General features: G+C 44.3%; 1 protein-coding gene and 1 long non-coding RNA gene across 2 annotated transcripts; one reads left to right on the plus strand and one right to left on the minus strand.

Moving 5' to 3' along the window:
* Positions 1-799: 799 nt before the first annotated feature.
* LOC138103649 (uncharacterized) lies at positions 800-11715 on the plus strand. Its single transcript, XR_011147788.1, has 3 exons — positions 800-988; positions 8036-8320; positions 11652-11715. It is a non-coding gene; the product is annotated as an uncharacterized lncRNA (long non-coding RNA).
* Positions 11272-27955, minus strand: F2R (coagulation factor II thrombin receptor). The gene is made up of 2 exons (XM_069002104.1): positions 27098-27955; positions 11272-13241 (listed from the first exon to the last, which is right to left on the minus strand). Exons 1-2 carry the CDS (start codon positions 27168-27170, stop codon positions 12040-12042), a joined length of 1275 nt encoding a protein of 424 aa, XP_068858205.1. The 5' UTR covers positions 27171-27955; the 3' UTR covers positions 11272-12039.
* Between the last annotated feature and the right edge of the window lie 8 nt (positions 27956-27963).

Consider the following 27963-nt stretch of genomic DNA (forward strand, 5'->3'; position numbering starts at 1 on the left):
GATGCCAGTGTGTGTTGATGTCAACACCGAGCTGTTGGCACAGAAGCTCACTGTGCATGGAGAGCAACAAGGATATACATTGATGCCTATGCCTTTTTCTTTTGTGTTTTCTGTCTCCCACCCATGTGTAAGTGTTCCTGTTACAGCAAAATGAGTCAGATAATACTATGCCATATTTGCCCTTCCACAGGATACAGGACCCCTTCCCCACTGGACAGTGCTAAAAGAAAGGACTTGGTGTCTCAGTTCACCTAGTGAACCTGTACCCAAGGACACTATCTGCATCCTCTGATGATTTTCATCAGTCAAATAGAACATAATATGAGCTGGAAGATGGGCTGCTGGGAAAGAAGACCAGCTTCAGTGACCTCAGGGGAAAAAAAAGAACTTAAAAACTTTGGATGAGGGGCAGGCAGCTCAAGACGACCATAAAGATTCCATGAGGATGTGCAAAGAGAAAACTCTAAGAGCCAAAGTACAACCAGAACTTAATTTGTCTACTGCCATAAAATACAATAGAAAATGTTTGTATAAATACATTGACACCAGAAGGTGGTCTAAGGACAATCTCCATCCTTTATTGGATATGGGGCCAAACAGCGACAAAGGAGGAGAAAAAGGCTGAGGTACTTAAATGCCTTCTGTGCTTCAGAATGAAGCAAAATGAAAGAGCAGAATGAAGCTCCCATAATCCAAGGGGAAATAGTCAATAACTTGCCATACCATTTATACACAAGTCTATGGGGCCAGATGGGATCTATCCAAGGATACCGAGGGAGCTGCTGGAAATGCTCAATCAAGCCCCTTTGCATCATGTATTAGCAGTCCTGGCTAACTGGGGAGGTCCCAGTTGGCTGGAGGCTGGCACAGGAAGGGCTGGAAGGAGGATCCACAGAACTGACTATGGTCAATCAGACCTTGGTGCTAGGGAAGGTCATGGAGCAGATCATCTGAGTGTCATCACCCAGCCAGCATGGATTTGTGAAAGGTAGGTCCTGCTTGACCAACCTGATCTCCTTTTATGACAAGGTGACACACTTAGTGAACGAAGAAAAAGCTGTGTATGTTTTCTGCATGTATTTTTAAAAAGCCTTTGGCCATTTCCCACAGCATTCTCCCAGAGAAACCAGCTGCTCAGGGCTTGTATGAGTGCACTGTTTTCTGGGTAAAAAACTAGCTGGATAGTAAAGACCAGAGAGTGGCAGTGAATGGAATTACAACCATTACAGCTGGTGGCCAGTCACCAGTGCTGTTGGCAGGGCTCAGCACTGGGGAGCAGCCCCTGTTTAGTATCTTCATCAATGATCTGGATGAGGGGATTGAGTGCACCCTCAGTTAGTTCAGCAATGACACCAAGCTGGGTGGGAGTGCTGCTCTGCTGGAGGGCAGGAAGGCTCTGCAGAGGGATCTGGACAGGCTGGATCATGGGCTGAGGCCGATGGTGTGAGGTTCAACAAGGCCCAGCGCCAGGTCCTGCCCTTGGGTCACAACAACCCCAGGCAGTGCCACAGGCTGGGGCAGAGTGGCTGGAAAGGGCCCACAGGAAAAGGACCTGGGGGTGCTGGTGACAGCAGCTGAACATGAGCCAGGGTGTGCCCAGGTGGCCAAGAAGGCCAATGGCATCCTGGCCTGGATCAGCAACAGTGTGGCCAGCAGGACCAGGGCAGGGGTTGTCCCCCTGTACTTGGCACTGGCAAGGCCACACTTCAAATCCTATGTTCAGTTTTGGAACCCTCACAAAAGGAAAGACATTGAGGTGCTGGAGCGAGTCCAGAGAAGAGCAATGAAGCTGGTGAAGGGTCTGGAGCCCAAGTCCTGTGAGGAGCAGCTGAGGAGCTGGGGATGTGTAGTCTGGAGGAGAGACCTTATCGCTCTCTAAAGATAGCTGAAAGGAGAGTGTAGCCATGTGGGGATCAGTCTTTTCTTCCAAGTAACAAGTGACAGGACCAGAAGCAATGGCCTCAAGTTGCACCAGGAGAGATTAGATATTTGGAAATGGTTATTCAGCAAAAGGGTTGTCAAGCACTGGGACAAACTGCCCAGGGAAGTGGTGAAATCACCATCCCTGGATGTGTTCATAAAACATGTGGATGTGGCACTTTGGGACATGGTTTAGTGATGAACTTGGCAATGTTAGGTTAACAGTTGGACGCAATGATCTTAACGGTAATTTTTAATTTCAATGGTTCTATGATAGGCAGTTCTTTTAGTTCTATTTGTAAATTCTCAGATTTAAAAGAACAATAATTTGTAATTTGTGTTACTCTTCAGAATGGTTCATTATCTCACTGTTTTTGTCACAATGAGTGTAAGGTTCCAATAGATGATAATGGGTAGTTTTCATCATGCATGTTTGATAGACTAACCTGAGCTCTGACTTGGGGAGAGGCTGTTCAAGATCTGTGCATTTAAATAGGAGGAGAGTATGTCACTGATGCTAATTGAGTAACCTGAAAAAGCTGCACTTTCACATATGTTTAAAAGCAGACCTTGAGTAGGTAAAAGGCTTTTCAGTACTGCCCAAGACTGGGGAATAGAAGGGAAAATCCCTTGAATGCATTAGTGAAAGCTAATTAAAGGGTGAAAATCTCATGGTCATTAATGATTGCCATATCCTTGATTTAGAGCAAAACTTTTTTTTTCTTTTTTTATGAACTGGTAGAAGGTGTTTCTTTACTGTCAACTTTTCCCAGCCCTGCTTATATATGAAGTCAAAGCACAGTGACAAAAAGCACAGCAAGAATAACGTGTGGAAGGAAGTAATCTGCAAAACAGCTTAGTGTTTGGATGGTTATGAAGTCATGCTTCCTACCTGGCACTGAATTTTACAGTAGCTATTATGGAGTGAGTGTTGCTGACACTTTTGGCAATTCATTGTTCTGAATCTCACTGAAATTGCACAGTGTAGTAACTTGCCTTTAACTAAAGAAACAGTTATACTTGATAGAACGGGCTGCTGCACCCTACACACAAGCCCATGATACCAAAACCAAGACACATGCAAAATGTGTTGGCAGTGACTCCAGCAGAAACCTCAGCAACAAAGCGTGGAAAACTTTTCTGGACAGAACTCTGACAACACAAGAGGAGCTATGAGCACAGAGAGAGCCCTGCTACTCTCTATCTAATATCTTCATTCTTTGTGGGATTAAAATCTGTGGTGCAATGAACAGAACTGCCACAGTAAACATCCAACTACATAATTTGTACCTACGAAAGATTTGTTGAGAGAAAGCTCTCAGCTAGGTGTGAGAAGGACAGCATAGTGATTATGTGGATCATTATGATTAGATTTACTGCTGATATAATAATATTGCCAGGGAAGTTTAACTAAATAGCCACTTTGTCATCTATTGCAATAGATTATAGTCTAATCAGGTCATTGTCCCTCCTGTTGAGTCACAAGCTTCAGTGAGACCCTCTTGCTTTCTAAACTTCTCAGGGAAGTCTAGGTGCAGCTAGGTTGACTTAGTCTAAGACTGGTCAACAGTTGATCTCTAACGGGCTATAATATAAGCAGGTTGGCTAGAAATGTACAGTTAGAGTCTTTGGCCTTGCAGAAGTCACAGTTACAAGGCAACAAAGCACCTATGTTGCTACTTTAGGATTGTATGTCTCTATGGTAGTGCTTTTTACTCACCCTCCAAAACTGAGTATTCCTTGCAGGCATCTCTACCAGGGAAGGAATCCACCCTGAAGCTGCCTGCAACATCAGGAGACAAGTTTGCCCAGCTGACCTAGTCTCCATCAGCACTTTACCCTTATGCAGGCTGTTGTGCAGCAAAGTCAATCAAAAACATCTCAGCTCCCTCATCTCTGGAATACATGAATTATGTGAGCATCCAGACAGTTCTTCCTGCAATACCTGCCTGGTGTTTTTATCTTAGGACAAACCACATTGAGAGAAAGTGGTGGTGGAGGGAAGGACATGTGAAGATCTGACAGTCTTTCTTCACCATCACAGAGAACTGCTTGCAACAATGAATAGGATTTTAGAATAAGCAGTAAATGTTCTATATGGTGAAAGTTGGTTATAAAACCAGGACTATGAGAGCAAACTGTACTGGTCATGACAAAAATTAAGCTGCCCTTACTGTGCTTCAGTCAAAATACGTTACAATTATAGTAAGTTCTTGTCCAATACAACAAGAGAGAATCAAAAACTCCCCAAGCACCTCTTACAGAAAGGACTGCAATGCTATTTATTTGTCCCTACCTTTGTCTGAAAACATTTGTTCAATGAGTTTAAGGAGCCACCACCACCTTCAAGGATTCACACATGGTATTTCAGTTTATAAATTGGTATTTTGTTTATAAAATGAGCCCCAAATGTTTTTCTAATGTAGAATTTGTTCCCATGGAACTATACTGAAAGGTCATCTTTGAAAATTTCTTGCTTTTGTTGCATGTAGTTTCATTGCTGCAGACTGTAATTTGTGGTTTGTTAGAGAAGCCCTGGGTTTAGGTTGTGGGGCTGGATGTTGTTATCAGTGTCATTATGAAGAGTGATTGACTCTGGTTTTATGGCTCAGGAAACATCTGCTTCTGTATGTGAGAAAGAAAAACAGGAAATGCCTGCTGAGAATGCCGTTTTTACAGTGACAGCAATGGATTAAAATAAAACTCTGATAAATGACTGCTACATACATGTATCATGCAGGGCAGGGGGCTCTCAGGGTGGGTTCCCATCTTGCATACACTCCTGAGTGGCTGTAACTTGTGCATTAGCAGCATTTGATATGGTTGCTCTATAACCTCACATGCCTGCAAGTCCCAGGCCAGCAGAGAGGCTGTTCTAGTTCACTAACCAAAGGGTAATGCCACATCTAGCTCTATGGTCCCATCCTCCTCAAACAGGGCCTTCCTCCTACTACTCTGTTAAGAGCAGAGTAAGTCTGGGCTGTTTGTATATTGCTCATGGAGGAGGAGGAAATGATGAAAGAAAGCTGGAGGCAGCTAGTTGCTTTTCTTTGGCACCATGATCAGGAGACCTTATTCCTCAGTCAACAGAAACTCCTGAATTAGCCTATCCAAGGTTACTCAAAAAGGCAAAACCACAAAAATTTAGGTGGGAGAAGCCTGTTTGCTGATTCATTAAGCTAAGACTTGTTTCCTTCACCAGAGGCAGCTAAATCTTTGAAGCTGTGTGTGACTTGTGGCACAAGCAAAACTAGAACCTGCCTATTAATGAGGGCAGCAAAAATTCCTGCCCTGCATATGCTGGAGGAATCCCAGGCTTTGCATGGTATAAGCACTCCCGGGCACAACTATTCCCGTGCTTGGGGCCAGAGGCTAGGCAAGCTCATGAGCTCCAGGAAAACAGGAGGCAGAGCCTTGCTTGCTGCACATCCTAGAGCTTGTATGCTGTTGCATGTGAGCCCAGACTGCAGCAGAGAGTATCAGATGGAGGTAGGTGGACGTTGCTTCATCCCTGCTGCCTCTCCTCCTCCTCCTCCTCCTCCTCCTCTGTTTGGGTGTGCAACTGTGCTTGTGAGAGTTGGCAGGTGGGTGATCGAAGGGCAATGAGGGCCAGGACAGCCAAGCCAGAGAGGCACCTGCTGCTGCCCCAGCTGTCCCCAGGGACCTGGGGGCAGTTTGTCTCCAGCCTGAGCTTGAGGATGTGATGCTGGGCTGGATACATGAAGCACTCAGTGTAACTGCAAATTGTCTGCTTGCTCTGCTGAGTGGATTTGCCTTTCTTTAATGGTTTTGAAAATCATGGCAATTAAAGAAAATCTAAAATCCCATTTAGATTCCAGTATCACTATCCAGCCACTCCAGGTACCTCGCTCCCTTGAGCACCTGACAAAGCATGCAAAAGTTGAAAAGAAGATACCGTTAGCATATTTGCAGAGTTTCCCGTATATTCATAAGAGAACTGTAACCCTCATCATGTGGGCAGCATTTTTACAGACCTTAGTTTACCCCCAGTGTAAAAATTAGCCCTGAATGGAGAAGTGGCTTTTTCTTGAGTGGCTGTTCTGCTCAGTTTGGTTTTTATGTTTTGGTCTGGAAAGGGGGGTGAGGAAGTTAAAAACTAAAGCATCTTATTTCATTAGAGTACAAACAGTAGATACTGTGATCAAGCAAAGATAACATACTTTGCTCAAAACAGCAGTTGCTTAATGACTGATTTTCAAGTTAGAAAATATTTTCACTGCTTTCACAGAAGATGTCAGTTCACTACTAATACCAGTTCATAAAATATGATAAGAAAATACAGACCTGAAAGGTATCCAGACTGGTTTGAAGAACACAAAACACTGTCTTTTTCCTACCACAATGTATAAGTTGGGTGAACAAAAGATAATATACTTTTAGACAAGCCTGTCTCTTAAGTAGTTTTAACACTTGAAATGTAGTTTTGAAAGAATTGTCAGTAATAACATTCAGTGTCTCTGATGTAGATATAAAAGGGTTAGAAACCATTTAATGAAAAATTCCATATAGTTTAGCAAATTAAAATATATGTTTCATCTCGCAAGGGAAATGCAGTAAGTACCTCCTCACAAAAAATTTGCTAAAGATAACATGCAAAAAAAAAATTAAAGCAAAGTAAGATATCTATGCTGTATTTCAGAGCTTCTGTAAATATAATTTTCAGTGATAGGAGTATTATATTATATTCTTACACTTCCTAGCTTGTTTTTGAATGACAAAAGCAGAAATCTTCATATTTTTCATTTCCTTGGTCATTAAAGCTGTGATAAGGAACTAGATGTATTATATTCTTTGCTGGGTAGGATTGCATATACATCTTAGAGTCAGGAAAAGGAGTCCAAAAAAAGTTTGAAAATAAACTGAAAGAAATCCTACAAGTGGCACTAATATACAGGTTTACTCCTTATGTTACTTATAAGAAAAGCATTCAAGAAAAATGTCCTTGGAATTATTCAGAAAGAGGGAGGTTTATTAATACTTGAACAGGCAGATAAAACAATGTAGAAGTTTGGCTAGTAATGTTTTCTCCCTCATTTTCTCTGTTCTTCTCCATCTGGGACTGAGTTCTCAGTACACATGCTTTAAGCAAGCTGTAAAAGTTTATCCACATTCAGGTTATGCAATTATTCCAGTTATGCTAGCTGACCCAATTTTGGAACTAAAATTTTGTGCAGTGTATTGTTCCTACAAAGTATGTCAGAAGTGAATGATTATCAGTTTACAAATCCTAAAGTTTGCTGCAGGCAGGAAGAAATCTTCTTGGTTAGAGCATGGTGTTCGTAACAAGAGTCATGGGTTGGATCCCTTTTATGACCACTCACTTAAGAATTGGATTCGATGATCTTTGTGGATCCCTCCCAACTCAGAATATTCTGTGATTCTGTGATTCTATTTGCAACAATATTGATGAGCAATAGAAGATTGAATAGGCAGTAAAGGTTGTTTATTTTAAAAGAGAAAAGATGAGAGGAAAATCACAGGAGTGACCGTATCAGAAAAGAAATATTTGAATCTCTAGTTAAGTTAAGGGTGTGTGATTTGAAAGTAGATCTCCAAGGCATCTTGCTATGTAAATGATGATGGGAACTGTGTGGGATATTGTCTTGGACAAGAAACATTCAGTGTGTAGGGAGGTTTTAGTAAACAGGACATAGTAGGAGGTGGCAGTGACAAAATGCACCCTTCCAGAGCTGGATGCCTGTTTTCAATTAAGCCATTTCTCACCATTCTGTGAGAAAGGAAGTGTTCAGCAGCATCATTTCCCATCAGTGTTGCCACTGGCTTGTGTACCCCCATATCACCTTCTAGCAGGTACATAGGGTCTAAGGGCTCCCCACATTCTGGAGTATAAACTGAGTAGATGGGCCTGGCTGAAACAGAGATTTGAAAGGTTTGGTCTCAGGAACCTAGCCTGCTTCCTGTACAATGCTCTTTCCAGTTTGTAAGCAAAAAAATTGCATTATTGAAATACATATCTGAAGGGAAAAAAAAAAGAGCATTATAAGGAGCCAATAGTGATAAAATTTTTAGAGGCAATCTGGCTCTGAAAGTCTACTCAATTATTTTTCGTTTCTGTGTTCCCTTCTGAGAGAAGCATCTGTAAAAGAAGCCTGCCATCTCTACAGGAGTCAAAGGGAGAGACATGGCAAGCCAGCAACAGCAGGCTGCGAGCCCCATTGGAGCCTGAACTGGGAGCCCTGTGACTAGGCCCTGTGGCACCACCTTCACTGCTGCCCTGGGCACATGCTGCCCCATCCATGAGGATGAGAACACATGCATGAGAACTTCCCAAGAATTGCTGCCTCTAGTACATAATAGTGTGTCACAAAAAAATAGTGAAGACACCAAGTTCCTTACACAAAGCCAAAATGATCAAAAGGTAAGAACAGTGACTTTCCCAGGTCTACTAAGGAATGAAGAAGAATCTGACTCAATGTCATTCATTTTTATTTTAGTGAGGGAACAGCAAGACAGATTTTTATTGTAGGTTGACATTATCAACTCTGACCTTGATGGAGTTATGTTGTGTGCAATGCATTTAGTGATGTTTTGAATGTCAGATACTGCTTTTAAAGAGAGAAGCTTGTTGGGAGGCTACAGGCCCCACTACTGTGAAGCTGGTAGCACAAAGATAAGAAAAATTATTTCCCAAAACTTTGCTGAACCTTTTTACAGGTTCTGCTTAAAATAAATCCACTTACTTTTCCAACAAAATTCCAATACTTTTTCACCTTTCCAAGCACATATAGTGGTTTGGAGGGCTAATCAGAATTTTACAGTTCAGCATGATGCTCAGATCTGGTTTCTAGTGGTCTCCTCCCCAACAAGTTAAATTACAACAGCCATATCTAGTTATTTTAATGCTCTCTAGTGTTGGCTTGGATTATATGTAGCATGTTATTTGTTCACCCTCTCCAGCTGTATTAGCACTGACTAAACCATTTCTACAGCACTTGCAAAATATCATGAAAAAGCATTTATTTGGGTCATTAATTTTAAACATGTTTGAGGGTTACATTCTTTTTTGGTTTTGTTTTTGTTTTGTTTTGTTTTTTTGTTTTGTTTTTTGGGGTTTTTTGGGTTTGTTTTTTTGGTTTTTTTTTTGGTCAGCCTTGCAAGATTAAACTGCAGTCAGATCAAAAAAGATAAAATGATCAAAAAAAAAGGCCTTACGCAGGAATTTATTTAAATATTGCACCCAGCATGTCAGACCCTTCTCATTCTTCCCCCAGCTCTTAGAGAGCTCCAGTGCAAAGCCATAACTGGTGATCTACTAGCTGGCTTGCACTTTCTTTCCGTTTCTGAATCCTGTCTAAAGTGGGGAGAGATCCAATGACCTGATGGAGTTTGCCTGGTGCAAAACATTGTTAACAAACTTTGCAGCCATGCTCACATTTCTGGCTAGGGTTCATCTAAATAGGGAAGTAGAGCTTACAGCCAGCAGATCATGTTTTGTCTGCAGTCAGGCTGCAGGAGGCAGGTTGTAAGGCTGATGCACGCTCAGCATTACCTGACAAAATGCTTCATGTGAGAACATACCAATCCCTGCAAAATTCTTGCCATGTTAGTTAAGCAAATCTTCCCAATTGAAATAAGTTACACTAGCAATGGCTGGTATATGAGGTATTTTACCAACACAAACCATGTTGATTACAAATCTTGCCTCCACCAATATTGCCACAATATGCAGCTGGCATCACTGGAACATTAGCAAGATTCCTTGTGTGTGTTTAGTGCCTGGCACATCCTTGTCTCCAAATGTTATATAGCACAAACTTGTTAGCTTGCTTCATATAGAAAATTATACACCTTACCTCCAACATCATGGAAAAAAATGAAGGAAAGACTGAAGAGCAGAAGATATGGGTAAAACAGCATACACATCAATGGTTTCACTTCTCTTGGTCGAATGTTCCCTCCTTCCCCTGAAACAAGCTGTTTATTTTCTTTCCCAGCTAGCAGTGCAAGGTGCAGTAAGCATGAAGGTATGGTTAGGTTTTCCTGTTAGTTTAAACATGTCAGTCTAAATTGCAGTACTTTCCTGGTTTAGTTTCTTCAAAAATCTACCACATTCTGCTTTGCTGCATGGCCATGTTCAGCAGTTCATAGAATCATCAATTCACAGAATGGCTTGGATTGGAAGGGACCTTACAGATCGTCCAATTCCAACCTCCTGCTGTGGATGGATATTCCTTCCACTAGACCGTGTTGCTCAGAGCCCCATCCAACCTTGGCCTGAACACTTCCAAGGATTGGGCATCCACAACTTCTCTGGGCAACTCATTTCAGTTCCTCACCAACCTCTCTGTAAATTTCTTTCTAAATCTAATTTAAATCTACCCTCCTTCAGTTTAAAGCTATTACCCCATAACCTATCCCTGAAGGTCCTGATAAAAGTCTCCCCATCTTTTTTACCAACTTTCACGTACTGAAAGGCTGCAATAATGTCACCCTGGAGCCCTCTCCAGGCTGAACAACCCCAGCTCTCTCAGCCTGTCCTCACAGGAGAGGTGCTCCAGCCCTCTGATCGTCTTCACAGCTTTCCTCTGAACCTGGGCTAAAAAGCAGTCCCTCAGTCTGTAACTATAGGAAACACAGAGGTAATTCTTTTCAACAAGCGAGGAGCAGATGTCCATAGTTTCAAGATGGATCTGGATTTTACTGAAAAACAAGACCATCCCTAATGTGATATTAAACAGTGAGACTGTAACTTGAGTATGTCCATTTGTAGCATCTTAGGCTTGCCGACTACATATAGATATATTTTTATCACTCACGTATTTAGAAAACGACAAAACCTTGAGAACAAAAATCTAGAGAAACCCCTGATAATGCAATACTTAATCATGCTTAAATCCATTAAGGAACAGACACAAACCAACAACAGGTCATGGTTAGAAAGTCTCTCACTGTCACACTGTATGCAGAAATATTAGGTCTTGTATCACTTATGCTGGACTGAAGACAGCTGTACCTCTTGGCAGATTTCTGTGGCAAATGCTATAAACAAATTCCTACTTCATTTGATTTCAATTTTCATGTACAGTCCTATTACCTACATGCTTGTTTCTAAAACTGAATTTCTGTTATTTTTGCTTTAGTGTTCTTTGTAGCAAAAGACTGCTCCACAGAATGAAGTCAGCTATTGGTTAGCTCAACACCACAGCCATTTCAGTAGATATGGACACAGTGTAAAATGTGTAAAATGTCCATGCTAGGAGGGATAAAGGATATTTTCAAGTCCTAAATATGCATGATGACTAATCACGTGCAAGAAAGCATGTTTGGAAACTGCGTAACAAGATAATGAATAGGCCTTTCCCATGTATATTTTGGAGAGTCATTGATTTATTGGGAAATAAAATCTGATAACTTTTTGTGAAACTAATTGTCAAAAATACCACATTCCTAACCAAGATGCCTAGCATACGCTAATGGTAGGAACACCAAAGGACAAGCTAGCTCCCGCTGCTGGAAATTATCTCCCGAGTCACACATTGCACCAAGCAATAGCTGGTTTTTGATTCCTCACATTCTGAAAACCATACAGACTGTTTTGAAGTGGAATATATAAAACCATAAAATTAACAATTTCAGTGTCCTGAGATACAAAATAATGCTAAGAAAATAGGTTTATAGATAATTCTAGAAATAATGACAAATAGGAGAAAAATAAAAAGCCTGGAAAGATATTTTCACTTTTTTTTCAGGAACTACTGGATGGATGGAGTGATTCCACATATAAGAATTTATTCAACCTGATAGATACAGTTCAAAATACTAAAATGGGATTTCTACAATAAACTTAACAATACAAAGGATTTGTCTGAAAAAAGTTTATTTGAAAAACACTCAACAACTATTAAGAAATTATTTTTCCCCTCTACATTAACCTATTTACATATACTATACATATTTATATATATACCTATATGCACACGCACAAACAGAATTTTAATTTGAATTGTGCATTACTATAACAGATCCATGAAGCTATGTATCATACAACAACCTGGTTAAAGGTTTTGCATTTCTTGGATATAAGAGTCTTCTTTTTGTCTGCAATTGTGTAAAAATTAAACATGTATCACACACATATCAATGCATTGCTAGTAATTTCCTGTAGACACTGTTATTCACATTAGTTGTCAACGTAGCCCTTCTACTACTAGTGGTAGACATCAACTGGCCACTGCTGTGACTACTGTTAGGATCAAAAGTCTTTTTACAATTGAAGAGACTGAAAAATTGTCTCTGATACTGAGAAGAAGCATAGTAGTAAATAAAGGGGTCAATGCAGCAGCTAATGCTGCTGATAGAGACACAGAGTAAATAGGCAAAGTAGAGATACTCTAAGCTGTTTTCATATGAAAAATTGATATAATGAATTAAGAGGAGAACATTTGTTGGTCCAAAGCAAATAACAAAAACAGAAAAGACAGCCACGCACAAGAGCAAGGCACGTGTCTTCTTGTTTTGCTTTGCAACAATGGTAGAAGAACTAAGACAGCGAATGATGCACACATAACAAACAGTAGAAATTATGAATGGCACTATGAAAAACACAGAAGAGAAGACAGAGAAGAAGTGAAGGTAATAGCCGTGAAGTTCAGATTTTCTTAGCACATCGTGGCAAGTAGTTATATTTAACTTGGGTATTTCCATTGTTTGCTCTCTTAGGAGAAAAGGTATAACCCCGGTTATCGCTACAAGCCATATGATGAAACAAACCAGTGAGGCACGAGTTAGCGTACGCCACCCCAGGGACTGCATGGGGTACACCACTGCTAAGAAGCGATCAAAGCTTATACTCGTCATAAGCATTATTGAGCAGTACATGTTGCAAAAGAAGGCAGCAGTGATGAAACGGCACATTTGAGGCCCAAAAACCCAGTCATTTCCAGAAAAGTGATAAACAATCTTAAATGGAAGCACGCTAACAAACAGAACATCTGCAAGGGCCAAATTCAGCATGTATATTACAGCTGGCTTTTCAATTTTCACCTTTTTCAGAAACACAAGTATCGCTGTAATGTTCAGAGGGAGACTCAGCACAAGCACTACGGTGTAAACTGAAGGAACAAAACGTGTCAGCCACGGACTAGTGAGGTATTTTGCTGTTTGAACTGACATCATTCGCTGTTCACGTAGGAATGATCCAGTCTGATTGGTGGCTCCTGGTCCAACTTCCAAGTCATTTTCAGTATCACCGTCAACAGGTATAAGATCATCCCGCTCACTGGGAGAAAAAAACATGGAAAAACTTCTGACGCCTGGTATGCTGCTGTTATTTGGAAAGCCTGAAAAGTAAGAAAGTATTAAGATTAATAAGCCAATACTTAGATGGTATGGAGAAGTGAAAACATCTTTCAAGAAGGAAAACTAAGATTACATTACATAAACAAAATAATAAGGTTAATTTCTGATTCAAAGCACAGGTTGCCCACAGATCAGCCATTTTATTTTAGCTCCTTCTGCTACAAATTTGGGTAAGATGTCCTCCTTTGTCTCCTATCTCTTAGCTTGAAAGTTTTTATTAGTAGTGATTCTAGCTATACATAAGGATCCAATCTAATCTATGCTCCCTTTAGGCAACTTTAACACAAACACAACAGGAAATTTGCCACCCTTGAGCTGTCTAGGCCAGACCCTTCACACATTTTGTAGGAAATGAGATGCTGGCATAAATACTAGTATTCATACACAAAATTCCCACTAGAAGTACTCATCACCAAAATCACAAAAAGTAAAAGTGCAATTAGAACATCATGGTTTTGAAATATTTCTGTGTGCTCTGGAGACATCTTAACCCTAAGGCTCCCATCAATAGAGATGACAGAAGTCTGCATGCAGTTTTCAAGGTAGATGTGGATCGAACTTTTGCTTGTAACAGACAGGTAGCCACAGATGTTTGTATGGAGAAATATTTTTAGGACTGGCATTTTCAGTTTTGGCTTAATCTGCTTTGGCATAGGATAATTCAAGTGTACTGTGGGTAGACAGAAGTGAGAAAGTTACAACAACTCAAATAACCGGTCACCTCTTTGGCTATGCAATTGGTCCTTTGTTTGATCCTAGACAAATAAAATAAAAATGAGGGTGTCTTAGCTCAGATCTGTGAGCTGAAAGTACATGGGAATGATTCACCTGTGTAAGGTGCTGCTTGCTGGAAGCAATTATTTGTTCTATAGTAACTGAAACCGATATTTTTAACCAAAGCCTCTGAAGGAAGCAGAGGGCAAAGAGAGGAGTGGCTGCAGCTTTAAGCAGCCAGTTACCTCCCCTTGTGCACAGGCAGTGAGAGAAGGGCCCTACCCAGCATGGATTTTTGTGAAATTCAGACTTGAATATGGGGGGAGATTAGAGGACTGGTAAGGCAATTTGGTGATTTTTTTTTTAAAGCTGCTGTGCTTTATGTACCATGCTGTGCCACAGCAGCATTCTAGGGGCAGAGACAAAACAAGGGAAGTGTTTGAGAGAATAGTTTTCATATGCAAAGTGACTAGACTGCAACCTCTGCCGGTCAGAAAACAAAAGATGCTGGATGAGAATCTCAGCCTGGGAGCTTGTTACACAGACTGTAGTAGGAATGATTTAGTTTGAAGCAGAAATTACAGAAGCACACATAAAGCACACATCTCTTTACAGAGATTCAGTGTTTGCACAGAAGGCACTAAACGCATTTATAAAAGGGTCTACTCTGTTTTTTTAAAGAGAACACGAACAACAGGCAGAACTATAGAGCCTTAATCTTTAAACACTTCTTTAGAAGTTTAGTCCAAGCAGTTGGATGGCTCAAAGAGTCAGCTCCTAGCTTGGCAGTTAAGTTGCAGCACAAGTCCTCTTGTACGACACCTCTAACTTCAGCCTGTGTGTGACATCAAAGAGTTAGGAGATTTTCTGTATTTAATGATCATTACAATAGAAGTGTCACAAATGACACCACTCTTCTTCATCTCTTTTGGGAGGATTATAACTATACTTGAATGAAAAAAATCCCCCTGATTTCTTGTGCCCAGAAGCTTGTCTCCATGGTAAAGACAGCAGTAAAACTGAGAAAAAAATCTGTTAACTGTACTTATTGTATCTCCAACACACAAGTTTTATGAATTCAAGACTTTGAATGCTAAGAATATGTATTTCTAAACCAGAAAGTAATTGAAAGAGAAGACAGTGATGATTTTAGTCCCCCAAAGGTCTACATGTTCTTTTTGCTTTCTCCACCACTGAAGAACAGTGTGGAGAACCAAACAAAGAGGTGACATGGTTCCATGTGAGGAAGGTATGTTTTTGGGAACACAGATATAAACAGACTTGAAGAGATGGGAAGGTAAAGCCTGGCATTTGGAACTTGTGTTGCCAAGATTATCACTGCATGACATGGTAACTGAGGCACCAGCACCTCTCTCATCCCAGTGTCCCTGAACTTTGAAGGACCTGAGTTGCGCTGCAGTTCCACACTTTAGAGAACTAGCAATCTAACCCAGTAAGAGCCACTGACCCTTAATGACTGAGGTCAAGTCACTTAGCGTGGATGCCCTGGGTGATAACCTGACCACTTCTCATTACTAACTCCTAACTGAGAACAGTATAAAAATAGGCTACAAGAAAAATATGCTATGATTGGGTCAGGTACATTTTACTGACTACCAGCCTTTGTCTTATCTATTGCTTACAGTTAATTGAAAACTGCTGATAATTCTAATTATATCCTGAATTCTTGGAGACATCTTATTTACAAGTTAATCAGATGAAAGGATTAGAGTCACTTTTACTCTATTGTAAAAATTTGCTAAAAATAGTGTCCTATTACAATAAATTGGAACAAAAAAATTTATAAATAATTTCAGTTAAAATTCTCTGGTATAGTACTCTAGTTTGGTGACAACTAGGTGTTCTTTGTGTAAGCAGAGACTTTCTAAGTTCAGAGTTGAACTCAACCTTCATTCTGTCAACATCACCTCCATGCTTGTGGTGATGCAATGTTTTTATTGTATTTTTGTATGTTCTTTGTACCCTAATGGTTTGTCCCTACCTTCCCCACTTCTACTCCCAGTTGGTCTGTCCCAGATCCACGATGCTCCCCCGGTGCTCCCAAAAATGGTTATCCCCTCCCCTTGTTCTGGCACCTTCCCTATCAATCACCCAAACCCCTTCTGGAGTACTGGACTGTTCTGTGTCTGTCACCCGAGACCTCCCTAATTACCCTTATATGGTCCCCGTCAATCCCCTGAGACCCTGTCCCCTCGGATACCTCCCCTCTTGGAAATCCCCTAAACCTTGATGCCCCATTGGGGCATGTGACCCCTTTCCCTCCACCCCTCGAGACTATTGGTCCACGTAAATGTCTATCCCTGTCCATATCCCTCCCCCAAAGACCCCTATTGGTCCCCTATCAGGTCATCCCCGTTGTAACACCTCTCTTTATAAGTTGTCGCACAGATCTGATCGGTGCTTGTGCTCCTTGGATTCCCTTAGGGCAATAAACCTGAAACTGTATCCAAAGGCAAGCCTCCCCACAACTTTCTATGCTCTCCCTCATCGGGGCTGCTGACAGCCACAGCACCTGGAGCTTCAGCTCCCCTGGGCAGAGCTGAACTCCAGAGGAGCAGCTTTAAAGCCTCCAGCCTTCGGCTGCTCCCTACTCCTGCCGCACACCGCAGGTGCTGGCCGGGCTGACGACAGCGGTCACTGCGACAGCTGGCGCCCAATGTGGGGCCTCCCCGAGGGTCCAAGACCCCACGCAGAGGATTGTTTTCTACATCCGTTTGGTGCGTCAGCACCCCGGTAGGACCAGATAACCACTTTTGTCAGGTGGTGCTCCCGGGGACAGACACGGTAGTCCCTCAGTGCCGGAGGGATCGTATCCAGGGAGAGGGACCCTACCTGCAGTACCTTTGTCCGCTGGAACTTACGGTGAGTATCCCTGTTGGCCAGGGGACCCAAGTGGGGCCATAGTGATTGTGTGGAGGGGTGAGAGTGTGTACCCCTTTGTGTGGAGGGGTGAAAGTGTGTACCCCTGAGTGCTCACAGACCCTTTCTTTTACATTCTTTTAAGTTTGCATTTTGCTGTGGGCAGGGGTAGGTGCTGTTGCTGATACTTTTTAGTTGTGAGTGGTTGGCCCCCAAGTTTTTAAGTTTTCAGTCATGGGTGCATGTTTGTCGGCACAGCAGGGAGTTTAATTCCACGTTGTGGGTCTCCTTGAGGCTGGGGGGTAAAAGTTTAAAAAGGGAAAGTTAAAACTGTTTGTAAGGTGGCTCTTCTATTACTCTAGGGTGTCCCCAGGGGATGTGACCTCGCTCCCATTTTGGAACTTGGTGGGGGTGATGCTCACACAAAAAACTAATGAGGGGGACACCCAGGAGCCCAAATTTATTTCCTTTATATTTTAATTAGAAGCGCAATTATGGAGCAGTTCGTAATGGAAGGAGAGCCATCTGATTTGTCCCCAGTTCTCCCTAACCCTTCTACCCCTTCCCTTAGTCCCTCTCTGGGTGGTCCCCGAGGAGCAACCCACGAAGCGCAGCGTAGCCAAGATTGTAGTCTCCCTGGCTCCTTGCAAACCCCCCAGCCCCCTGGTCTTGGTCGGCAGGGCCTGCCGGCCAGGACTTCTATCCTTAAGCCCTCTACCCCAGTTCCATCTCCAAAGTCTGTTAGGTTCAGTATCCCCAGTTCAGATTCCTCCACCTCTGATTCAAGTTATTCTCCTTGTCCCTCCCTGTGTTACCCTCGTTCTTCCCAACCTTCGCACCCATCTCCCTATCCTTCCCCTCATCCATCCTGGTGCTCCTGGACCCCTTTCCCGTCTCCCTGTCCATCCCCTAACCCTTCAGTCTGCTCCCTTCCTGATCCACAAAATGGCCCCTGAAGGACACAAGATGGAGGGGACTGCAGGGTCAGCCCCGCTCTTGTGCTTCTTTTTCCCGAAATTCCCTTCTTCCTAACTCCTCCCCTGCCTCCACTTGTCCGGAACTCCCTCTCTGCCCTTCACCACACCTCGTTTCCCAGGACCCTGAGCCCCTCCCCTCGTGCGAGGTGCTCCAGGACCGATCCGCCTTTTCCAGGGCGGAAGGTGGTCCTGCTCCTGTTCCCTCCCCCTGTTCCCTCCCCCTTCTCCACTGACCCTGCCTCCCTGCTTCTGACTTCCTGTTCCCACACCCCGACATCCGATTCCCACGCTACTGGGACCAGATGCAGCAGGCCTGGGGCCCGGAACCCGGAACCGGGAGTAGTCTACCATTGCCACACCAGTTTCATTTGGTGGGGTAGGGGGAGGCCTTCGGGAATGGAGGCCCTTCTCCTACCAAAACAACAAAGAGCTCTGCAAGGCCCAGAAAGAGTTTGGGAGGAAAAGTGAGTATTTTAAAGGGCTTCTTAAGGCCACCTTTTCCTCCCATGACCTAGTCCCTTGGGACATCAAGGACCTGTTTGCATGCCTGTTGACCCCCACTGAATACATGCTGTGGGAGCAGGCATGGAAGCGGTCCTTGCAGGCACTCCTTCTGGACCTTTGGAGAGACCAAAGTATGGCTGTTGACGCCGATTAATTGGCTCTTTCATTAGACCACCTATGTGGCGAGGAGGACTACAAAAAGCCTAGGGAGCAGGCCTGGGTTTTACCCAAGGCTACCCTAGAAAAAATCATGTTGGCAGCGGAGAAGGCTTTCCTTTCCCTTCCCGCACCTTCCCCAGAAGCCCCCAAGAGTTATTTAAATATTAGACAAGCCCCTAACGAGTTTGTGGATAAGATAAGAGCGCAGGTGGAGAGACAATGGAGAACCAAGCCATGCACCCAACGATCATTCTCAAAGAAGCCAAAGAGAATGCCAACGAAGCATGCAAGATGGTGATTGCCAGGTTGCCAGTCTACCCTGAGCCAACACTCCCTGCACTCGTGGAGGCCTGTATGAAGAAGGCCTCCACAATGGACGCCAGACCACCTCTACGGCCTGTTCCACCAACAGCCATGGCGGTCCATCCACAAGCTCCAGCACAAACACCGACATCGCAGAGACTGAGAGGGGACATTGTCTGTTTTTATTGTCGGGGGTGGGGCACATTGCTAAATTCTGCCCCAAAAGGGCAACAGATGCAGCAAGGGAAAGAGGGGGAAGAGTGCCAACGACATTGGTGCCTGGGGCTGCACCAAAAAAAAACTAGGTGCACAGCGTGGTCCTGCCTCACGTGAGGATAGAAATGAGGCAGGACCCGTGGGGAGTGGGGGGAAATTAAAGACAGAAACTCTCACCGGATGTGACCTCAATATCGGATGTGACTCTTGTATGGGGTTTCCCTCCACAGCAAGGGATCCCAGCAAAACCTGGCGCCCTCAACCACTGCTGTCTCTGAAGACTGCAATGGACCACCTGTGGCGATCGGATCAATGGACAGTAGTTGCAGTGGAACTGCTGGAAGGAAGATTGGTGCCTTCAGGGGAACACTGTAAGTACATGGCCATCGGAGACACAAAGCACACACCTCAAGAGCTAGAAGTGTGCCCGGCCATTCTCATTAATGACCTGGCACAACTTCTGCTGGTGGCACAATGTATTAACCCACCCTTCTACCTGGCCAAGGGGCAAGTCATGGCCCAGGCTATCCCCATACCATTGGGAGTCCTGGTAGACAGCAAGACACCAGACGTCTACTGGGCAGAAGTGGTGGGAAAAAGTAAACCAATTATATACTGTAATGTCTGGCAAGGCAATGACACTATCTGTTTGAAGGGCCTGCTGGGCACGGGGGCAGATGTCACGATCATTCCCCGTGGGGAATGGCTGTCACATTGGGAATTGCAACCCATAGCAGGAAAAATCCAGGGTATCGGAGGGACAAAATTGGCACAAATATCGAAGAGCATATTGAGGGACCAGACGGGAAATTGGCTACTCTATGCCCGTTCATGACTGATTACCAGGTGCCCTTGTGGGGGCGGGATGCCATGTCCCAATGAGGGGTAAGACTCAAGATCCCAAAAACCCCTCGGGATTTTTAATTGTGGCCACTGCGGAGCGCCCCACTCAAAAACTAGATTGGACAGCTGATTCTCCTGTTTGGGTGGATCAGTGGCCGCTAGAAGGAAAGAAACTGAAGTCGCTCACCGAATTCGTTGAGGAGCAGTTGGCTCTAGGAAACATAGAGCCAACTTTCAGCCCTTGGAATTCTCCAGGTTTTGTCATTAAAAAGCTGGGGAAGGACAAGTGGTGACTCCTCCACGACCTTCGGGAAATCATCAAAGTCGTTGTGGACATGAGGCCCCTTCAACCAGGGATGCCTTCCCCAGCAATGGTCCCCCAAAATTGGAATCTGGTTGTTGTCGGTATCAAAGATTGTTTTTTTCAAAATTCCTCTTGACCCTGCCGATGCTCCACGGTTTGCCTTCTCGGTTCCCACCACCAACCGAGAAGCCCCAATGAAGCGCTACCACTGGCGAGTTCTTCCCCAGGGCATGAAGAACTCCCCTACCATCTGCCAGTGGTACATCGCCTCATTGCTGTCCCCGATCCATGCCACCATGAGAGAAGCCATCATCCTGCACTATATGGATGATATGCTGCTGTGTGCTCCTGACAACCATATACTTCAGGACACCCTTGACCAAGTCGTCAACGTTTTGACATCCGTTGGGTTCATGCTCCAGGAAGACAAAGTTCAAAAGATGCCCCCTTGGAAATATTTGGGGTTGGAAATCACTAAGAGGACCATTGTTCCTCAAAAATTGTCCATTAAAAGTGATCCCCAAACATTGGCAGACCTCCACTCACTGTGTGGCACTTTAGGATTGATCAGGCCCTGGCTAGGGATTACCACCGAAGACCTAGCCCTCCTTTTCAATTTTTTGAAAGGGAAGGAGGAGCTGAGTTCTCCTAGGACCTTGACCCCAGAGGCGAGGGCTGCCTTGGAAAAGGTAGAGTTAAAATGCGTGACAGGCAGGCGCATCATTGCTAATTGGAGCTGCCCTTCAAATTCATTGTCATGGGAAAGTTGCCCCACCTCAACGGGCTCATATTCCAATGGCAGCGGGGCCAGAAAGACCCTCTCCTAACCATCGAGTGGGTGTTTCTGAGCAACACAAGGTCCAAAACCATCACTAAAGCCCAGGAACTGATGGCCCAGTTAATTTAGAAGGCTCGAGCGAGGCTTTGGGAATTGGCTGGGTGTGACTTTTCATGCATTCACTTGCCGGTCTGTTTGGAGCAGGACAAATTGTCCTCCGCCAAACTGACCAAAGAGATGTTTGAGCAGCTACTGGCTGAGAATGAAACTCTTCAGATAGATTTAGATAGCTACACGGGACAGATTTCAGTCCATGCTCCTGCTCATAAATTATTCCAGGAACAGTTTGTTCTGTTCCCAAAAGACATCAGAAGCAGGCAACCTCTAGAAGCGGTGACAATTTTTACAGATGCGTCCAAAGCATCCGACAGATCAGTGATGACCTGGAAGGATCCTCAAACTCAGCAGTGGGAGGCAGACATTGAGTATGTTGAGGGTTCCCCTCAGATTGCTGAGTTGGCCGCTGTCATCGGAGCCTTTGAGAGGTTCCCTGAACCATTCAATCTGGTCACAGATTCGACCTATGTCGCAGGAGTGGTAGTGAGAGCAGAAAATGCTACTCTGAAAGAGGTTTCAAATGAACATCTTTTCTGGTTGCTCTCGAAATTGGTATATCTTGTCTCCCACTGAGAGCACCCATTCTTTGTAATGCATGTGAGGTCGCACACAGACCTGCCAGGCCCAATAGCTGAGGGCAATGAAAGAGCGGATGCCCTCGCTGCCCCCGCAGAGATGGCCAGGACACCAAAAGTTTTTGAGCAGGCAAAACTGAGCCATCAAATGTTCCACCAAAATGTACCCGGACTGGTCCGTCAGTTCCACCTGACGCGTAGTCAGGCAAAGGCCATTGTGGATATGTGCCCACATTGCCAGCGGTCAGCCCTCCCCTCTTTAGGCACTGGGGTGAACCCCAGAGGGTTGGCTAGCTGTGAGGTGTGGCAGATGGATGTCACGCACTTTCCTGAATTTGGCCAACTAAAGTATGTACATGTAAGTATAGATACCTTTTCCGGAACAGTCTACGCCTCTGCCCATGCAGGAGAAAAGGCTGAACACGCCAGGAAACACCTTCTGCAGGTGTTTGCAGTCTTGGGGGTCCCCAAGGAAATCAAAACAGATAATGGCCCCGCATATAGATCCAAGGCCTTTAAGGAGTTCCTGGACGAGTAGGTAGTAAGACATAAGAAAGGCATCCCTTACTCCCCGACTGGTCAAGTAGTGATTGAGTGGGCCCACCAAACGCTCAAAATCACCTTGAGGCACCAGTGGGCAAGCAGTAGAGAGCTTTCCCCACAGGATCGGCTAAGAAAAGCTCTTTTTGTGATCAATTTCTTAAACTGCTCTTTTAACAACATGAACCTGCCAGTGGCAAGACACTTTGGTCCACACAGCAACTACCCTCTGCATGAACATCCACCAGTCCTTATAAGAGATCCGGAGAGTGGTAAGCTTGAGGGGCCGTACAAGCTGGTCACATGGGGTCATGGGTACGCCTGCGTATCCACACCCCTAGGAGTGAGGTGGATCCCACAAAAGTGGGTGAAACTGTATACCCCAAAACATCCAGTGAGACCCCCAGACCCCCAGGTGGATGTGTGCACCGGGAGGAGGAAGCGGCATCACCAGTCCCAAGATTTCCCCAGATCCCTGTTTGTCCCTGAGTTCTCATGTTTATGGTTTGATTTTCTGTGAATGATTTTTGATCTTGTTATCTTTTTTACTCTGTTAGTTTTGTTTCTATTCAGTTTGTTAAAGAGATTTTGCTTTTCTATTACCACCACTGCACTCCCTCAAGTCAACCACACAGAAGTTACTGAACAAGCAGCAGCGGCTCCACCAGACTGGTTATGTGAACAAGAAAACAATTTCTAAATTTTTTAAAACAAAAAAGGGGGAGATGTGGTGATGCAATGTTTTTATTGTATTTTTGTATGTTCTTTGTACCCTAATGGTTTGTCCCTACTTTCCCCACTTCTACTCCCAGTTGGTCTGTCCCAGATCCACGATGCTCCCCCGGTGCTCCCAAAAATGGCTATCCCCTCCCCTTGTTCTGGCACCTTCCCTATCAATCACCCAAACCCCTTCTGGAGTACTGGACTGTTCTGTGTCTGTCACCCGAGACCTCCCTAATTACCCTTATATGGTCCCCGTCAATCCCCTGAGACCCTGTCCCCTCGGATACCTCCCCTCTTGGAAATCCCCTAAACCTTGATGCCCCATTGGGGCATGTGACCCCTTTCCCTCCACCCCTCGAGACTATTGGTCCACGTAAATGTCTATCCCTGTCCATATCCCTCCCCCAAAGACCCCTATTGGTCCCCTATCAGGTCATCCCCGTTGTAACACCTCTCTTTATAAGTTGTCGCACAGATCTGATCGGTGCTTGTGCTCCTTGGATTCCCTTAGGGCAATAAACCTGAAACTGTATCCAAAGGCAAGCCTCCCCACAACTTTCTATGCTCTCCCTCATCGGGGCTGCTGACAGCCACAGCACCTGGAGCTTCAGCTCCCCTGGGCAGAGCTGAACTCCAGAGGAGCAGCTTTAAAGCCTCCAGCCTTCGGCTGCTCCCTACTCCTGCCGCACACCGCAGGTGCTGGCCGGGCTGAAGATAGCGGTCACTGCGACACGTGCTGACTCCTGTATGCAATCCATGTCCCCATCTTTAACTTAGATGACATGAGGTACTACTTGAAAGCCAGCTTTGTGGAAAAATGTAATGAGGCACCACACTTGATATTTCTGTGCCACTTCATAATACAACACATGATGATCTAAACTTTCTTGATGAAACTAAATTTAATTTGAAAGCTTGACAGCCACGTATTGGTTCTTATCCTTTACCAAGCTGCTTGTGTGACACAGTGTCTGTGTAATTCCAGGAAAAACAGTGTGCACTCCATACTTTCTGAAACAGAAAGGAAGATAGATACTATCCTGAGACTTTTTATTCCTTTTGTGTCAGTACTTATACGAAAAAGCTGAAGATAAAAGAGATTTAGTCACAGAAGAGAACAGGATGAAATTATGTCATATTATTTCAAAAGATCTTCATGAACCTTCACAACAAACAAAAAGGTCAGTACGGGAAACAGACATTACCTTTAAAATGGGTTAGTACAGGACTGCCAATATACAGCAGCTCTACAGAAAAGGTTTTGAATGTACTGTTAAATAACTACGACTATACCAGAATCTGTGAAACAATTCCTTCTAACTGTTTTCAAGCTACAGATATCATATGATATAAATGACATCTGTATCTACTTATTCACCACAGCTTAAATTATTTTTTAATAATTCAAATAATGTTAGGAAAAGAGAGGTAAAGCTTGTATAATGATCATAAATGTTCAAAGGGTCATCTTATTTTTCTAGGCTGTCATCCAGTCCAGAAGAAATCAAGCTTGGTGGATTTCTATTTTTATGACTAATAGTAATTCCATCATGTCAGCAGTGAGAGTAACAGCTCTATCGAAATACCTACAAAATTTAAACATGTATGAAAGAGTAAGATGAGTAAACTATGAACAAAGAAACAGCAGGATAAAGCATTGAGGTTTTATCCTTGTGGTGTGTGTAGTCAGGACACTAAATGACATGCAGAAAGTCTTTTCTTTGCCTCCAACAAGTACTTCAAAAGGCAAAATTACATAGAAACAGTACAACATTCAAGTTGCTCAGAATGTTCTTTTATTGCCTCTGGTTTTTGCATCAATTCTCCAACAAGGACATAGAGGAATTATGTAGAAAGCTCAGTACGTTTGTGATTGTCTAATTTTAACAATCTACACTCTGCTATTTTCCATCAAGAACTATAGATATTGTTCATCTCACAATCAGAATACACGTATTCTGCTTACTCCAATATTTCAGGTTTTTTTTAAATACAGAGATATGTTGTAATTTCTTTTCATGTCTATTTTCATATGCAAGGAACTACTCTGCATGCTATTCTGTGGAAGAATTACAGAGCAAAAATACAGAGCAAAAAAACCCCAATCTTACAAAGCACTCTTGAGCTCCAGAAGAAACTTGAAAAATATTTCTGTAGGTCTGTAAATATGGACAAGATGTTACAAACGAGCAGACTTCATATCCCAAGGGATATCTTTGATGTGAGAGACTAAAGAATAGGCTCCTACACAAGCCAGTTAAATATGTTTCTATGTGCTGCTGGACAACAATTAATACTGATTTCCGGGCATTACTGGTGACAGCTGTATACTAGCTTATAACAAAAAGGTTTCTTTTATCTCCCCTTTGTATAACCCAAAGCGATAAGCATCTAGAAGCTAAATTACTCAGTGGCCCAAAATTAGATACTTGAAGGCAGACTGTGAAGTGCATGCCAGACACATTAATCAACAAAATAAGACACAATCTTGTAGGAGTAATGACAGTTAGTTATTTGCTTTTATAAAAATAAACACTGAATTGGTTATGAGTCCACATCTCCATTTATACAGAATTCATTATTAGATCACACAACTGATGTAGTAGCAACCTGAACACATTTTCCAGAAGTATTGTTTTCTTGCAACTTTTTACTTTCCTTTCTCAACTCTTTAACTACCTGTGCTGGCTTCAAACAGTGACATCCCTCTATCTTGCCAGCAGTGTCCCAAGGCAGGGAAGTCCATGCAAGTTCAGACCTTAGGCACCTCAGCAGCACCTGCAAGCACTTAAAACCAACCTACTGCCAAACTAGTGCTTTTTCACCTGCCCACAGGAACAGCACAGGTCAGTAATGTGGTGGTAACTGTGCATACTGGTGGAGGGGGGAAAAGCAGGAGAGAAGCTGCAGGTCCAAGGGCAGAGCAGACCTCAGGATACAACAATGCAGGGCAACAGGAATTAAGCACATTGTGGTAAAAACAGGGAAGGTTATCTACAACAGTGGGGAAATTATATTCTTACAATGAGAGTGAGCACAAGAAGAACAGAAGATATATTCAGATGATCAGCTTTTATTAGTTCTGTTGTGCATCAAGTAACTGGAAGAATAGCACCCAACAGTGCAATCTTTTTCCTAGCATTAACATGTATAGTTTGTCTTTCACACCACCACCCCCTTCTTTTTAAAAGATATTTTCCTTAGGCTTCCCATATAAACATGATTTTGACAGCTTCATTCCAACTTGTCTTTGTTCCAAAATGTTGTCTAGCAGGAATTATTTGTCCTCCCTGATGCTTCCCTCCCAGCATAAACACTAGGTCTATCCCCTTTCAGTTTAGCTCAGTAGTCAATGTGTGCTATGCTCTGAAGTTTCCTCTTATCTGCTCCCGTAATCAGCCCTTTTACACACGTAGGACCTGAGGCTTCACTGCAGGCCATCTCATGGGACTAAGTTATTTCTACAGCAGCACTACCACCACTAGCTGATTGAAAGAAATCTCAAACTGAACCAAGCAAAATAGTAGTAACAAAAAGCCCTTTGCTAATCTCTAAATGCACAGTTCTTCGTACTGCTGTACCTCTACCATAAACTGTGAGGTTATGTGCATGCCTGTCTTCTCTCACCTTCCTTCTCTCAGAATCTCTGTTGTCTAACAAGCCCTGGGAGCTGGACGGATCCATAGGCTCACCAGTTAGGGTACTGATGTTGCTATTAGTGAATAACCATGAAAGTCATCTACTTGGGGTGGATATTCTGAACTGTTTTGTGCTGACAGGTCTTCCGAAACTTGCACTGCCTAGAAATTCAGCTGGCACGCCCTCTTCTTAAGTTGTTAATGAAAGGCAACGCTAGTTTTTTAAGAGAATCCACCAGCAAGTCTCGCCAGTCTGGTCCCTTCTTTCCACCATCACCTGCTGTTGCCTGCCCGCCTCCTTAGCTACGGCGTCACTCCAAGCCATCCTTCACCACCACCAACAGCCTCTCGCCACCGCTGCCATGAGCACAAAGAGCCGCGTGTAACAACGCCGAAGAAAACTCGGCCCGAACTCGCACTGAAACTCCCAAGCGGGAGGCCCCCGACCCGGCTACGTGCAGGCACACGATGCTGTGCGCTAGAGCGCTTTTTGTTTATTCCCCCCGTTCCCGGAACACGCCGGCCCCCCGGGGCTCGTGCCCGGCCCCGCCTGCCCGTGGACCCACCTGGCCGGGGCGCGGCGGCAAGCGCCGGGCAGCAGAGCAGCGCCAGGGCGCACAGCAGCGCCCGGGGCTGCATGGCCGCGAGTCCCGCCCGCAGGCCCGCCGTCCGTCCGTCCGTGCGTGCGTCCGTCCGTCCGTCCGTCCGTCGGTGCGGACAGCGCGGGGCTGGCGAACGCAGCCCACAGAAGGCTGGGGCTGGCGAAGGGCCGCTCCGGGACTTCCTCCTGCCGCGCCGCTCCAGTGCCGCGAGGGGGCTGCGCGCCGAGGGGAAGGAAGGGGAGGAGAAGGCGGGGGCCAGCGCCCGCCGCCCCCGCGGGACAAAGAACCCAGCCAGCAGCCCCCGCACCCAGCTGCGACACGGGAAGCGGTGGCGGGCTTGGGCGGGCTGAGAGGTCAGGAGCTCCAGAACAAAGGGTTGTGCTCAAGGAATTATTCTAAGCTAAGTTTGCCAAATTTGCAGCTCGAATGCCTCACGGGAGCAGTTCCAAGGCCAGATGAAATGCCGGCATTACTCACAGCTGAAAGATCACGCTGATTCAGAAAAGCCCCTTACAATTGATCTGCTTCGTATAAAGGAGATGACGTCCAAGCTTGCTTGTATTGCATGGGTTCAGTAAACTGACCGCTCTACAAACACAGGGCAACCCACAAGTGATTCATTGCTCAGCTCTGCAGACCAGTCTGCTGTTCCAAAATCCCCGACAAAGTAGTGCCACTCCCCAGTCCAGTAGGATGTGCCATGGATAAACTTCGGAAAGCTTGTGTACTCCTTTAGTGATTCTCACGAATCAAGAGGTGGTTGAAAAGTAACCTACATGTAGGAAAAGATTTCGGTAATTTTGCAGTTATTATTTAGACTCTTTGCTTTA

This window comes from Aphelocoma coerulescens, assembly GCF_041296385.1.
Source record: "Aphelocoma coerulescens isolate FSJ_1873_10779 chromosome Z unlocalized genomic scaffold, UR_Acoe_1.0 ChrZ, whole genome shotgun sequence".
Classification (NCBI taxonomy): Eukaryota; Metazoa; Chordata; class Aves; order Passeriformes; family Corvidae; genus Aphelocoma; species Aphelocoma coerulescens.

Bases quoted from the DNA above. Each gene is read 5' to 3' on its own strand.
- F2R (XM_069002104.1), bottom strand. From the start codon at position 27,170: ATGCAGCCCCGGGCGCTGCTGTGCGCCCTGGCGCTGCTCTGCTGCCCG. The intron at 13,242-27,097 runs GTGGGTCCACGG...CTTACTTTTCAG, and splicing joins TGCCGCCGCGCCCCGGCCAG to GCTTTCCAAATAACAGCAGC.